A 16,407-nucleotide genomic window follows, 5' to 3' on the forward strand; every position below is an offset into this window, starting at 1 on the left:
GTGGCTCACTATAGGGAAGTATGCGATTTCAGATGCAGCCTGTGGTGAGTCAGATTGGTTACTTAACTAGTAGCTTTAGACTTCAAGACTTTAAGTCTAATGAACAGGTATTTCCAAAAACATTAGCACATTAGCAAATGGAAAGACATTAGTAACTATTTAAAGAGTAAATAGTAAGTAGCCTACTAGTATAGTTACTAAAACTGTAATAGGTACCATTAACAATTGAAATACATTCTAGTCAGAAATTAGTATTTGATTGATGCAAGCTATAAGATTACTCAATTGCAAAAATCTGCAATTTGCAGTAACAGAGTAATAGTTAGTTGTCACTATAGCAGCAAAGGAATACATGCTCTTATATCAATAATCCTAGTGACTTAATGATTAGAGACTATATTAGAATATGTACTAATGAGATTGAATAGTCATTCAGTGTTTATTGTATGTTTTCTGATTAACAATAACAAAGAAAAGAAAAATATACCGTTGGATTACTTATAAGTAATTTTAAAAAAATAAGTAGTGGTGCAATAAATAAATAAAAAATATATAGCCTAGATTATAGTTGTTTTTTAAGGAATGCATGTCAAGGCAGCCTATATAGCCTGGCACAGACATTTTGCACATGCTCAAACCATTCAGGCTGCATCCGAGAAAAACATTTTAAATAGTCAAAGCATTGATAGATGTCATATTAGGGATGCATATAGACACAATAACAGCTATGAAACATCCGCTACCCCAGCCCACCCCACCCGCGGGGCAATGTCTCAAAGCACGTCACCGTGAGTGTGTGTGAGGAACGAGAGAGAGAGAGAGAAAGTAGATGTGTGCAGACAACCTGCTCGCGCGTAATTCTGGGAGGAGGAGGACTCTCCGCCGAGCAACGACACAATAAATACTCACGGAACCGCGAGAGTTTCCCCCGGTGGAGTAACAATAAGCACTTAAATCATCCAGCCAGGAGTCCATCATCAATCTGCAGACATGTATCTGAACAGGGAGGAGGAGTACAGCAAAGGTGAGCGCTTTTGTTTCTGTTGCCATTAAACTTGTAGGAGTATCTTCTCCCCTTGGACTGGTGCCTGTGGCGCGGACAGGTCTGGTGTGGAGGCACGGGGGTGTGTTGGAGATGGTAGGCACCTGTCACGGGGGTCATCACTTCTTTGCCCCCTTGTTTTACATCATTGTCCAGGCGCACACATACAAGCGCGCGCGCACTAATGACTGTTTGACATTGTCACGCGCCTCTCAGGGCATTTGCGTTGACAGCGATTACTGTTGCATGCTGTATTTGATATATAACTTTGATTTGAGGTCCCATGTTGTTGCGTGCATGCTTTCTTATCGAAGGGTCGATCAGAGCTACTTGTTGTGCGCTTCGTCCTTGGAAGATCCTCACATGAAGAGACTTGAGGAAGGACATACGACTAAAACACAAGGTCAAAGCAGGTGCCTCGTCCCCGGTATCCGCATCACCGCGCGCGGATCTTTGTGTTAATGTGATTTTCTTTTTTTGGGGGAGATGATTCCGCGGGCGTTTTGCTGGGGTATCGTGGGCTGTTATTTGTGTCAGCTCTCCCACGTGTTTCCGTAGCGTGATTCCCCGTGAATTCGCTGGGTGTCCACTACAATTTTCCCCGGTGTCCCTCCCACGGTAAATGAATTCGCTTCGGGGCTCCGGAACGGAGGTGACTGGAATTAAGAGTGGACGCGTTCGGGTTACGCCAGCAACACCTGCTGCTACCGAGAGCCAGCAAGCAAAAGACGGTGTTTGATATGCGGTAATGGCCGTGAGAAGATGATAACCGTAGCGTGAATGAAACTGGGGGTTTGGAAAGGAAAGGTGGGCACGGATAAGCCCTCAAATATCAGGACAAACCCGCTTCTGAAATGGGTTCTGGTTTATAAAAGGTCGATTTTTTTTCCCACAGCACCTTCAAATTTACTTGTTTATCCCACAAACACGAATTTGTATAGGTACACATAATGAACATTTGCAAAGTGTTTTTTATAAATATGCCTGAACTGGTTCCCTAAAATAACCAAACTGATCACACAGCATAGCCTACTGTATAAGGAAATGCTCCGTGTTTGCTTGAAGGTTATCATAATTACTCTTATGTAATCCTAATTAAGACATCATTTAGTCAATTTGTCAACAATCCCCATGAGAAGGTTCTGCTTTTTTAATCATCCATAAAAGGTTAGCAGAACATGTAGTAGCTAGTAGTATCTTTTGAATCCATTAAAGATTTGTTCAGTGATTCAGTCAGTGACCTTTTCTACATCCTTACGCCTGTAGGTGGAGACAAACATATCTTTTGTCTGTTGTGAGCGTCATTGAGTCATTCACTTGAGCGAGACAGTTTTGCTGTGTTTTAATAAACTGCGCTTGTTTGCAAATCTTCTAAGAAACTTGGTAAACCGACAGTAAAACTGTCATAGGCCAGTAAGAGCTGTGTGTGTAAACCTCACTCCCCTGATCTCAAGAGGCGCTAGCGACTGCTCTCTCTAACCGGTCACATAAGCATCATAAGGACTTTTCAATATCATTCGTTTAATGTCACGTCCCAGTTCGTTTTCAAAAGAGGTGTCTTATTCAGTGCTTCTCTTCAGATTAAAACACTGACTTGTTTAGGCTGGCCACACACTTGAAGATTTTAAGCCCAATTTTGGAGATGGTCCTCACTGCAGAACACGAAATCCAGGGGGAGGAGTTGGATCTGGATCCTCCCACCTTACATATACCTAAACCTACCCATATCCACCCCCTGATCCCTAAACCCACCCCTAAACCTACCAATCTCCACCCCTTAGATCTGGATCCAACTCCGCCCCCTGGATCTTGTGTACTGCAGTGAGGTGCTACTGCAATTTTGGGCCAGATTTGCTACCCCCAATGATTTGGGATGTGTGACCCGTTTCGAGGCTTCTCGCAACTGACTTTTTGTCCAAAAAATCCTCAATTCTGTCAGGACCACTATCGTCAAAGATGATTAACTGTTAGCATACAGTTTGGATTGGCGGTATGGTTTTGTTCTGGGCAAGAGCAGCAATAACCCCCAGAACAGAACTAACATAAATGTATTGCAGATATCATTGTCAATATTTGAATGTACAACATAAATTGAGAAATTAGTCTGATTCAAGGGAATCAGAATGCCAAATCCTGACTGACGAGAGGAGGATCTGGGGAGGGAGGAGGGTAATTAGCTCCTGAGAAACGCGATAGCTGCTGATAATACTGAAGGAGCTTATGTATACAGTGATAGGCGTCAAATTCCTATACTGTAGGTAGACTTGGATCAGCCGAGAGTCAGCTGATGTGAGCTTGACTAACGTGACCTGCCAGAACTAACGCTACGTTTGATTTGTGTGGTGTCCTTACGATTATTTTACTGCTCCCGATCGCGTCGGAGCCCGCACGATCCCAAATCGTAAATATCAAACATGTAAATATCAAACACGACTCTTCATCGTGATACCCGCGACAGCCAATAGAGTGCAGGTATGACGTCACTTTGTAGGCCAATCGGCAGTTAGCATCACGCTGGTTCCCTCGACAAAAACCCAATAGGATTTTGCCATAGGCTTTTGGATTATCGCTAAAAACAAGCTCTGTGATCAACAAAAGCTTATGATACTTGCATGTTTTGTCCATCAAGATAATTATCATCACAGATGAACACAACTTTAATGAATTTTGAAGCTTAAATGCAGTCGCCAGAAGTAAAAAGCTAAAGGTAGGCTATAAACGAACTACATCACGGTCCCACGACTTCAACGTCACCATCACTAATCCTCCGACAACTCTTCCAGTTTTAATCTAAAAACATTTTCCCAGAACGTTTGAGTTGGAATAGTTTGTAAGAGCACAATAATAAGCATAACGATGCTGTAAAAGCAGACTGAGTTTACTTGTTCGGTGTTTAATCTCCTCGACAGCCTCTGTAGTCTCATTTAGACACTTGTTAGCAACCTAGCGCCTTTTTCAAGACACGTAACAGCAAAAAATCACGAGTGGGGTAACACTGATGTATTTTATGCCGTAGAATAAAACGTGAAAGTGTCTTGAACTTGTGTTCACCACAGACATTATTTCTGACATTTAACCGAAATCCCATTCAAAAAACCCATTGACTTCGGGATGATGGAACTGGAAGTGCTAAAATGCAACTCGCTTCCGCGTTTTGCCCTACAAAGTGATGTCATACCTGAACCAATCTATAAGAGAGCTTCACCAACCGGATGTTGGGTGCTTATGAACCTAGGCAGCCACAAACATGCCACGAAAGTGGAGAATTGAGAAAGAAGATCATCTATATTCTTTTTTTCATCTTTGTTTGTCAGGAGAAGCAGCTGATCACGTCGATTGTCCTCCATTTGTTTCTCTTCTCAGGTCACATTTGATCTCGCGAGTCTCCGTGAGATCTCGTCTCACTGTGAAGATGTTACAATCTACAGGTGTGTGGTCTCGTGGTCCGGACGAATCTTCTAGTGTGCATTCGGAGGATTATAATGCTAAAAATCGGCTGAGGTCTATGTCTGTGGTCACTGGTTTCCAAAAGTTTTAAAATCGGTTAATATTTGAAGATCCTCTAGTGTGTCCCAGGCCTTAGTGATTTCCTTCAGTGTGTTCAACCAATGAAATGCTCCTTCATAGAATGTGCTCGAATGCTATTGGTCACGTGCAACGAGAACGATTCGTTCACTTATAAGATTCATTTTAAATACTGATTCTTTCACAAACAAACTACCACTAGTACACGATCAATCAGCAGGTGCACTCACTCATTTGGGATTTACTTTCAGTCATGGAACCGAAAGCCTAGATGTTGGGGGAGTGTGTGCTGTGTTTTAATAAACTGCGCTTGTTTGCAAATCTTCTAAGAAACTTGGTAAACCGACAGTAAAACTGTCATAGGCCAGTAAGAGCTGTGTGTGTAAACCTCACTCCCCTGATCTCAAGAGGCGCTAGCGACTGCTCTCTCTAACCGGTCACATAAGCATCATAAGGACTTTTCAATATCATTCGTTTAATGTCACGTCCCAGTTCGTTTTCAAAAGAGGTGTCTTATTCAGTGCTTCTCTTCAGATTAAAACACTGACTTGTTTAGGCTGGCCACACACTTGAAGATTTTAAGCCCAATTTTGGAGATGGTCCTCACTGCAGAACATGAAATCCAGGGGGAGGAGTTGGATCCAGATCCAACTCCTCCCACCTTACATATACCTAAACCTATCTAACCTGCACTCACTCATTTGGGATTTACTTTAAGTCATGGAACCGAAAGCCTAGATGTTGGGGGAGTGTGTTTGTTGATGGTTTAATTGATTTGGATGTGATTGATGGAGTTAATTGATGAAGTATTTCGCAGGTGATTTTGTGTAGAAGTGCGCTTTAATTATTCACACGTTTCAAAGTGGAACAAACTTTATAACAGTTGATGTGTTTCTAGGTCATTTTTATGTGTTAATTGATAAAGAGATGTTTTTGCAAATGTTATTTGCAACTGTGAGTTTATGACCTACTAATTGTGTTCGATTAAAAACGCCAATGAGATAATAAGATATTTGAGATAACTTGTTTTTAAGAACGAATACCTAATCACTAACAGACTGTAAAGATGTTAAACACAATCTGGAGCCTCACCCCCCTCTCCTACTGTTTCTGTGAGACATATTTACCTTTCATGCTTGTTACTCTTCCTTTAATGACTCGTTTTTATACGGATGACAATGCAAATGTGATTTGATTGGAGCTTCAAACTAAGCAAACCTCTTGTGTGTGCCTGGCAGTCATTCATGCTCCTATAGGGCTTTATCAATACAGTTTAGGGAATGAAGAAACAAAATCAGGTCCATTATTGATTATTGCGTCTGTGGGTGTTTCATCGATTGAAGTGAAGTCATTGATACATGGAGCCACTCACAAGTATGGACCAAATATTAAAGATTGGGTGACTAGATGTAAAAGTTCAGGAATTGGTTTTCATTTATCTTGTTCAACTGGGCCCTCATGCTGGATAGGTTTGTGTGTGTGTTATTAAATTGAGTGAAGAAGTGGACAGATTGCAGATGATAAGTGAGGGAATGGACCAAACGGTGAAAAAAAGTGTATGTGTAAATATGGATGTGTCACAGAGGCACAGAAGATGACAGGAGGGGTATAATGTGCTGAAATGATTGACAGTTCATGTATTATTCATGCAATCCTGTTGATCTGAAAGAGAGAGAGAGCGATGGAGAGACACAGGCAAACAGAAAAAGAAATAAAAATAGACAAATTGTCTTCACCTCCATAGACTTTTCTTGATGAACAGCTGTATTTAAATCTTGCGCGACTGCAGTGTCAAATCAACAATACAATACAGATGTTATGTCCTCGGATATGCTCCATATGTAGTTGTATTGTGGATTTTGGTTCATTTTGGTTTGATTTCAGATGTGTTTAGTAGGTTGCTTCAATGAGTTTGCGTTGACATTCAGTTTAATGTCAGATTGATCTGGATGCTGCCATCTTTGTTTCATGAGCACACTATCACCAGAGCTGTAAACGTCATGAATGAGACATGGAAAAATCCATTTTATTCTGTTAAAAACCCTCCAAAAAGATCTGGCACTGGTGAAACATTTAATGAAAGCAATTTAAATGTTGCTTATAGGGGTTGGACAATGAAACTGAAACACTGGCCAATATAGAGTTGGAGGATTCACGCTTGTATACGTGCGGCCTGGTGGCCAATCTTCTCTGATTTTACATTACATCAGTAAGAGCCGAGTGTGAAGGTTGAATTAGCAGAGCAATAGCACAGCTGCACATTCAATATATCACACACAACACAACGGGAGACACGTAAGAGGTAAAAAGAGGACATATTGTTGGTGTGCGACTGTGCGTCTCGCTGGCTCATCTGTGACCAGGACAGTCTTTGTGGAGTGTCGAGAGCTATGCTATACAGGGTAATGTTGGCAAACCACCATGTAGGACGAACCACATCCAACAGGAGTAACTGACGACACAAGAGGAGGCTGAGAGGGATGTAACCCAGACTGCATCCAAAAAACATAAAACCACAACTGCCCAACTCACTGCAGGATTAAATACACACCTCGACTCCAAAACTGTTCGTCAAAAGCTCCACAGAGTCAATATTCCTGATCGAGCTGCTAGAGCCAAACCTTTGGTCTCTCGTGCCAATGCCAAATGTCGGTTTCAATGGTGCCAACAGTGCAAATCTGAACAATGTGAAACATATATTGTTCTCTGATGAGTTCACCTTCACTGTCTTTCTCACATCCGTGAGAGTTATGGAGTGAGAAACCCCAAAGAGGCTGATCCCGAACTGTTGCTGTCCAGAGGGAAGCGCGGGATGAATCAGTAGGCACGTTTCCATTACAGATTTACACAAAACGTTTGTGATTTTTTTCTAAATGTCGACAAAAAACTATTGCGAAATGACGCCGTTTCCATTAACCAATGTTATGTATGTGTGTTTTCCAAGCATTAATGGTAAGGATCGACCCTTATTATACTTGTGAGCGGCACATATGAGGTGTTTCTGGGTGTTTCTCCCTCATTTCTGCTTCGAGGTCTTGATTGTGGCATTTATTTGAGGTTTAGAATCCATTATTCCTGTAATTCTTTTGTCTTATATAAATTTAATAAAGAGCTCTGTCTCGTATTCTGTCCAAACACACTGCGTCATCTACGTCAGGTGACTGTAAATGCGCAAAAACGGTTTCCATTGCAGTTTTGCAAAATATTTCTTTTTCGAATTGCCTGAAAAACCAACTCATGCAAGCGTAAAAACGTTTTTGTGATAAATGGGAGTTTTTGCGAAATTGACGTGTTTCCATTGGGCTTATTTTCAATTCGCAATTTCAATTTGCGCAATTTGAAGGGTAATGGAAACGCGGCTAATGATGGTTTGGGCTTCAATATCATGGCATTCTCTACTGTACTCTATGGATGCGTCTCTGCCAAGGACTAGCGAACCATTCTGGAGGACTGTGTGCATCTAATGGTTCAATCATTGTACCCTGAAGGTGGGGCCGTGTATCAGCATGATAATACACCAATACACACAGCAAGACTGGTGACAGAATGGTTTAATGAACATGAAAGTGACGTTGAACATCTCCCAGGCCCGCACATTCACCAGATCTAAATATTTTTCAGCAAAGTTGGGGTATTTTGGAGGAGCGATGTTTTCCTCCACCAGCATCACATAGTGACCCGGACATGGTTCTGGAAGAGGAACGGCTCAGAATCTCTCTGTCCACTGTGAAGGACTTGTATCTGTCATTCCCAAGAGGAACTGATGGTGTATTGGCTGCAAAAGGAGGCCCTACACCATACTAATAGATTATTGTGGTTATATTTTCATTGTCCAACCCCTGTACATTTCACATTTTTTAATAGACGTCAATTGATAAACATGCCTTTTGATTGAATAATGGTGTAGTTATAGCATCTGCTAGCAGGGCCCGACTGCTGAAGCTGAACCCTGACGAATTGTTCACAACCAAAACATCTTATTATAATATGAATGAGTAAATCTGCCATGTCTACAAATCTGCAAAGACAAACAGTGTCAGACTATTATTGCTTCAATCATTTTTTGGGACTGCTGAGCTTGGCTTTTTATCTATTCATAGAAAAAAGACAACAATAGACTGCTTTAATGAATTATGAGTTATGTGATAATTGTATTATAACGTCCTTTAACAGTGTTGAACAAACTAGTTGTACGCCAAAGCAATGCATTCAGGCTACTGGCAATTAGCGTCATTTTAATTGTGCATGCTCATCAGTCATTTTTTACATTTTCAGAAATTGCTATTTGCATACCTATTGAACGAAAGACAGTTTGTTCACGAGCTACAGTATATGCATATTCATCCTTAGATTCTTGTATTCGTTTAGTAGGTCCAACCAATGAAATATCTGTGCACATTCTGCCGAAATTACTTGTGCCACAGTTTTTGAAGTCAGAATAAAGTCACCAAAGCAGTCACGCACTTTATAAAGGAAGGTTGGGTTGAATGATTTGTTCACTTAAAAAAACTCACGAAAAAGTAATGCGTGATCGAAACACAGATAGCCATAATTCTGTCTCAACAACACCATCCAAAGAGCTACAGAGCCATTGTTCCACCACAGATGTATTACTTCCAGCTTCCAAAGCTTTTAAAAACCCGTGAAAAGCCAAGTCGAAGATGGTCACAGAACCCTTTGAGAGTCGCTCCTCTGACCCGTCGTTCCTCAGAATATTACTCACAGTATCTGAGCTCGGACGACAAGGGAGAGTAATTGGAAACCAGTACCGAGCTATTACATAGAGGTGAGAGGGAAGAGCAGTGATTTTAAGCTCTGTTGGATTTTACCCTGCTCTTATGAGAAACAGGAAATTGATTGTGAATTTGAGCCTCTTCATCATAATGAATATTAGATGCCAAAATTGTCAGCAAATGAATATGTCCGTGTCCATCGAAGTTAAATGTGGCCGCTCACGATTCTTTAGAAATGATATGTTGCGTTCCCTTTCACGCGATTGATTTCATTGGCGAATGGGAGTGTGGACGTGACCTTGAATGAAGTGCGAAGGCCCCATGGTTCATTTTCATTCTTCTTAAGGCACATTCTTCTGCAGTAAAATTCAATTATTGCCACAGATGCTCGACACAAACAGAGAGAACTATGTGACCTTATGACTGAGCGTGTTATGTTCCATATTTTCCAGTTTTTCATTTTCTATTCCGGTTGTCGTGATGGCATTGGTCCGTTGAAGGACACTGAATCCAGAAGTTTTTCATTTGAGAATTTTAAGTGCAGCTTTAATGTAATTACTGTTCATAATTTGTCTCCTTTAAAATGCCGGAAAACATGGCTATCAAGATAAGGCAGTCTGATGAGCGATTAAAGGTCCGTCTGTCTTATTGATTAATGCTAATTTCGCCCCCCGTGGTCGACTGAATCAAAACAGTGGCCCGAACTCTCCCAGTGCACGATGACAAATATTTTCCAGGGTGACTGTGAGGAATCAGATCTTCTGAGGCAATAATTATTGTTTCGCAAATCAGTGGCGCTGCTGGCCATTAATGTAATTTACAGCGATTTAGGTTATGATGTAAGAGTCATCTAAGTGATTAGCAAGCAATGGAAACGAGAGAAAGAGAGGTCTGACTTTGCAGAACAACATTGTTGCTTGATATCTTCCTTCCCCCTACTACAGCATTTGCAGTTGCTTACCACAGAATATAATTGGTACAGTAGTTGTTTGGTTTCATGGTTACAGGAAGGCACTTACAATAAAAATGTACATTTAGACATTTAGAATAAAGGTAAGTAAGTTATCCTCTATCATTAGTCTCAAGTTAGCAAGTTATATTACAAACTCTCTCAGTTTTTAATCCCTGTAACTTCCTTATGATACTGTTGTGCAAGAATAGCAAAAGCAAACTGCACAGGAATTATGTTACCAGAAATTCAACAGAAGTTCAGTCACAAAAAGGATGATTTAGACAATGATATTCAAGTTCTTTTTAAATGCTTTTAACAAAAAAAAGAGCTTCGCATATCTATTTTTAGACCCTCAAAGTGCTTGCCTCTGTGTACTTCAATTTCAAGTGCTTTACTGTAACTATGACTTGTTTTTTAAACTGTGGAACAAGTCAAAATTATTTTCTGCAGCTATTATCCTAAAACCTCAAATGCTGCAGTGTCAATAGGTCGGCACTAAAAGCAGTGCATGCCAAGCTAAATTAAAGTGTACAACGGCATGAAAGCTAAATGCCATTTGGTTGGGTGTGTGTATAACATCCTCTCTGATTGAAAACATCAACTTGATTTATCTTGCACGGAAGATACAAAGATTTGATTGTGTCCCAAATGATGTACGATGCACTTACTGTACACTATATACTCTGCCATACAATGTATAAATTCTCAAATTGGACACTTTTCCAGTTAGAGGAAGTGTTTTTTAAATGAATTGTACATGCATATTTCTCTCACCATTTATACTACAAAATGGTGTAGATTAGTGCAGAAGTGTGCAAAATAGTTATTTTTATGTTTTTTTATTTTTTTTCATGCCCAATCAAATGGAATGTAGATCATATGTGGTCAAAAAACTATTTGGAGAATTTGCTAATTTGGCAAATTTTCCTGAGCACTATGAATCCAAAAAGATATTTTATGTATGGGTAAATGGCATTTTATTTAGGTAATTTTATTTCCTTTATTGGCTTTAATCACTTGCATGCAACACCAAATATGATATATAAATGATATATATACTGTAATCGTGTCATTCAGAAATGTAAATGCAAATTCTACATTTACATTTATGCATTTGGCAGATGCTTTTATCCAAAGCGACGTGCATTGCATTCAAACTAAGTATAGCTATATATATTTTTATCAGTTCCTACTAGGCATGCACCGATTTTGTCCGAAACCGATAACCAATAATTCTTTATATTTGAAAGCAGATAACCAAAATATTGGCCGATAAATCTAAATCAAATTTTGATATAATTTTTGAGAGCCTGATTACAAAAACAAAAGTCTCACCATTAAAAGCCATGCCTCAAGCATTATAATTTTATGTAGCGTATATGACAGACTTGTTACATGTTGCACTTAATTGTATTTTAAAGTGATTTCAATCATATTTCAAGCAATTCAAACCCATCAGTAGTAGTGGGGATTTGCCCCTCAGTATCTGTTGTATTTGTCTTGAAGTCTTATTGCCAGCATCTGGCCCGTCTTGCTGGCCTGGGTGTGTCCCGCTTGTGTTTGGACGAGATGCAGTTGGCAGGATCGAGACAGAACGACTCCTGCGAGTCCACACTAATGCTTGAGTCTGTTTGGATGGGTGTAATTTAAATGGATAGCTGAAAGAGAGAGAGGAAAATGCTTGTGTGTGATCGTACTCCATTTTCATTAGCAGGAAAACCACCCCAGTAAAATGACATGAAGAATAGGCATTATGAGATGTGAAAGTGATTGTCTGTTTTGTGATGCTTGCAGCTCTTTGTTTACATGACCCATGTTGTTTGGTGTAAAGAGCTGGTGGTGAGATCTCTCACACACACACACACACACACACACACACACACACACATAGTACTACAACGGGAGCTAATTACAGCCATTGTGTGAGGGCACCTGAAATAGAGTCTCTGCTCCTCAAATAGCCTCACGTTCGGCTCGTGGCATTGAATGAGAGGACAGAGGAGATTTTAGGTCATATTCTCGTCAGTAGTCAGTACTGAAGCATGCAGAGCGATTTAAAAAACTATAGACCAATGAATGCATCTAATGCATGTGCAGTCAGATGATAGTCTTCATATGGGAGTTATGATGTAGATGTAGTTTCTCCTGTGCAGAGTAATGGAGATGACCCTCTTGATTTTACTCCAGCTCTGAAAGCATGGTTTTGTTCTTCTTAACATTCTGTTCTCTTCTGTTCAGTTCTGTTCTCTTCTGTTCAGTTCTGTTCTCTTCTGTTCTCTTCTGTTCTCTTCTGTTCTGTTCTCGTCTCTTCTGTTCAGTTCTCTTCTGTTCTGTTCTCTTCTGTTCTGTTCTCGTCTCTTCTGTTCAGTTCTCTTCTGTTCTGTTCTCTTCTGTTCTGTTCTCTTCTGTTCTCTTCTGTTCTGTTCAGTTCTGTTCTTGTCTCTTCTGTTCTGTTCAGTTCTGTTCTGTTCTGTTCTGTTCTCGTCTCTTCTGTTCTCATCTCTTCTGTTCTGTTCTCTTCTGTTCTGTTCTGTTCTGTTCTGTTCTGTTCTCTTCTGTTCTGTTCTGTTCAGTTCTTGTCTCTTCTGTTCAGTTCTCTTCTGTTCTGTTCAGTTCTGTTCTCTTCTGTTCTGTTCTCTTCTGTTCTCTTCTGTTCTGTTCAGTTCTGTTCTTGTCTCTTCTGTTCTGTTCAGTTCTGTTCTCGTCTCTTCTGTTTTTGTCTCTTCTGTTCTCATCTCTTCTGTTCTGTTCTCTTCTGTTCTGTTCAGTTCTGTTCTCTTCTGTTCTGTTCTGTTCTGTTCTCTTCTGTTCTGTTCAGTTCTGTTCTTGTCTCTTCTGTTCTGTTCAGTTCTGTTCTCGTCTCTTCTGTTTTTGTCTCTTCTGTTCTCATCTCTTCTGTTCTGTTCTCTTCTGTTCTGTTCAGTTCTGTTCTCTTCTGTTCTGTTCTCTTCTGTTCTGTTCAGTTCTGTTCTCGTCTCTTCTGTTTTTGTCTCTTCTGTTCTCTTCTGTTCTGTTCTGTTCTGTTCTGTTCTCTTCTGTTCTGTTCTGTTCTCTTCTGTTCTGTTCTGTTCTGTTCTGTTCTGTTCTGTTCTGTTCTCTTCTGTTCTGTTCTGTTCTGTTCTCTTCTGTTCTGTTCAGTTCAGTTCTGTTCTCGTCTCTTCTGTTCTATTCTGTTCTTTTCTCTTCTGTTCAGTTCTGTTCTGATCTGATCCGTTCTTTTCTCGTCTCTTCTGATCTCTTCTCTTCTCTTCTCTTCTCTTCTCTTCTCTTCTCTTCTCTTCTCTTCTCTTCTCTTCTCTTCTGTTCTCTTCTCTTCTCTTCTGTTCTCTTCCGTTCTCGTCTCTTCTCTTCTCTTCTCTTCTCTTCTCTTCTCTTCTCTTCTCTTCTCTTCTCTTCTCTTCTCTTCTCTTCTGTTCTCTTCTCTTCTCTTCTGTTCAGTTCTGATCTGATCCGTTCTTTTCTCGTCTCTTCTGATCTCTTCTGATCTCTTCTGATCTCTTCTCTTCTCTTCTCTTCTCTTCTCTTCTCTTCTCTTCTCTTCTCTTCTCTTCTCTTCTCTTCTCTTCTCTTCTCTTCTCTTCCGTTCTCGTCTCTTCTCTTCTCTTCTCTTCTCTTCTCTTCTCTTCTCTTCTCTTCTCTTCTGTTCTGTTCTGTTTGCTTGTTTTTTCTCTGCCTGTCTTTCTTCTAATTTGTCTCATCTACTTTCCTCATCTTTTCTTATTTTGTCTTTCCTCAACTATTGTTTGATTGTTTCTTTTCAGCCTTGTGTCTCATGGTCTCATCTCATCTCATCTCATCTCCATTTTCTCCTTTCCTCTCTCCTTTGCTCTTTTCTGTTCTGTTTCTATTTTTCTCTTCTGATCACTTCTCAACTCGACTTGTCTAGTCTTGCCTCTTCTTGTTTTCTTTTCTCGGTTGTTTTCAGCTCGACTACTTTCTGCCTCACCTCTCATTTTCTCATCTTTTCTCTCATTTCTCTTTCCATGTTGCCTCATCTCTCATCACGTACTCTAGCCTCACCTCACCTCTAGTTTTTTTGTCTGTTCTCTTCTCATCTCACCTTTTCCCGCCTCATCCCACCACTCATTTTCTCTTCTCGTCTCATCTCATTTCTTCTCTCAGGAAAGTCTCCAGACCCTTAGACAATTTGAAGTTTTTGAAGCAGGATTAATATGTCAAAATGTGCATGACAGAGTGACGGAGAGAAGGAGAGCGAGCGAAGCCCCCTGGAGTGATACTTCAGTCAAGGTCATGTAGAGGAGAGCGGGAGAATGTGTGAGCGAGAGCAAACTCAGAGGTGAGACAGAGGTGAGAGCAGGTTTACTGAGGATGAGAAGAGCACAGGGAGTAACAGAGACATGAAAGCCTTCCGTCATACAGCTACATATTATGTGCTAGTGTGTGTGTGTGTGTGTGTGAATGCACAGAACGTGTGCTTTAATGCATGCAAAGTGTTATACAACCGTCCCCTGGTTCAATACGAGCAGCATAAAAGATTATCTTCTCCTCTCCTCGTTTCCTTTTCTTTTCCTCTTTCCTGTGCACCATCTCATCCAATCTCATCTCATCTATTTCTCATCTCATCTCATCTCATCTCATCTCATCTCATCTCATCTCATCTCATATATCTCTCATACTGTATATCTCTCATCTTATCTCATCTCATCTCATATATCTCTCATCTCATCTCATATATCTCTCATCTCATCTCATCTCATCTCATCTATTTCTCATCTCATCTCATAATAATCCCTCATAATTTTCTTCTCCTGCTTTGGAGAACTCCAGCAAAGAAAATGGAACTGTGGAATTATGGGAAGAGCGTAATGGGAGACAAAATAATCTGCAAAGACAGAAAACCAGGTAGCGTTTAAAAAGATTAAAAACAAACAAGCAAAAAGCACAGTGACAACAACTAGATAATGATTGAGGAATGACATCACAACCCCCCCCCCCCCACACACACACACGCACACACACACATACACGTGTGTGTTAAGGCCTGTCATGTTTTGCGCTGAGCTTTTGAGGAGCTGTGAAAGGAAAAACAGGGAAAAATCTTTTAATCACTTGCCTCTCCGGAGAGCAGAGAGCCTCTCCAGAGAGCTGGAGACAGAACGAGAGACAGTGTGTGTGTGTGTGTGTGTGTGTATGACTCACTATTCATGTTTGATATTTTTGTGCTAAGTGGAAAGAGGGAGTGTGTGTGTGTGTGTGTGTGTGTGTGTGTGTGTGTGTGTGTGTGTGTGTGTGTGTGTGTGTCACTGAGCAAGAGAGAAGAAACTGAATGTGTGTGAGGTTGTGTTTTCTCTGTAAGTTGATGGAGGCGTGTGTGTGTGTTTGTGTTTATTTATAGGACGTCATATATGTTATGCACAGGATTTATGTATATTGCATCATCCAGCTGTAGCTGCGGTTGAACTGTATCTCCAGAAGTCTGAGTGTAGCTGAAGGCTAACGAGCCGATAAACAAACACCCTCAATAAAACAATACAGCATTCAGCAATACACAGAAGACAGTGGACATTCATCCATGACAAATGATGCAGAAAACTCGGCCTGGAAATTCATCAGTTTCATGTGTGTGTTTAAACAAGATTGTTAGAAGAGATTTGTGCATGTTTGTGTGTGTGTGTGTGTGTGTGTTAAAATCTGGCAATGTGTTGAGATGGACAGATTGTGCTGAATGAGTGCCATGTCTTCAGAGTCTGTTCATTCCTTCATTCCTCTACCTCCATCATGTCCTTTTATCATTATGACTTGATCTGTCTTTCTCAGTATCTATCTATCTATCTATCTATCTATCTATCTATCTATCTATCTATCTATCTATCTATCTATCTATCTATCTATCTATCTATCTATCTGTCTACCATTCTATCATTCTTTCTATCAATTAATATGTCTATCCGCCTCTCTATGCATCTATCCGTCTGTCCTTCTTGTCTGTCTGTCTATTGTTCTCTCTACCAATTAATCAATCAATCTGTCTGTCCGTATATCTGTCTGTCCGTTCTTCCATCTACTCACCCATCTGTCTGTCTGTCTATCATGTCTGTCTTGCTCTCTATACACCTGGCACTAAAGCAGCCATAAAGAGCCTGGGAGCGTGTGGGGGGGGATCAGAAGAAAAGCACGCCATTACACTCCGTCCT

At 40.5% G+C, this 16,407-nt stretch overlaps 1 protein-coding gene across 2 annotated transcripts in view; it reads left to right on the forward strand.

Moving 5' to 3' along the window:
- The first annotated feature begins 780 nt into the window (after nucleotides 1–780).
- The window catches only part of syt7a (synaptotagmin VIIa), a 126,095-nt gene continuing 110,468 nt past the window's right edge, over nucleotides 781–16,407 (forward strand). Inside the window, exon 1 of one of the 2 annotated variants that reach the window (XM_084095764.1) lies at nucleotides 781–1,024. In XM_084095764.1, the coding sequence (XP_083951890.1) occupies nucleotides 991–1,024 (34 nt within the window). In that variant the 5' untranslated portion in view covers nucleotides 781–990. The remainder of the gene's footprint in view (nucleotides 1,025–16,407) is intronic. The other variant, XM_084095765.1, reaches the window with a different exon arrangement.

Source organism: Abramis brama (genome assembly GCF_963993115.1).
Source record: "Abramis brama genome assembly, chromosome: 20".
Classification (NCBI taxonomy): domain Eukaryota; kingdom Metazoa; phylum Chordata; class Actinopteri; order Cypriniformes; family Leuciscidae; genus Abramis; species Abramis brama.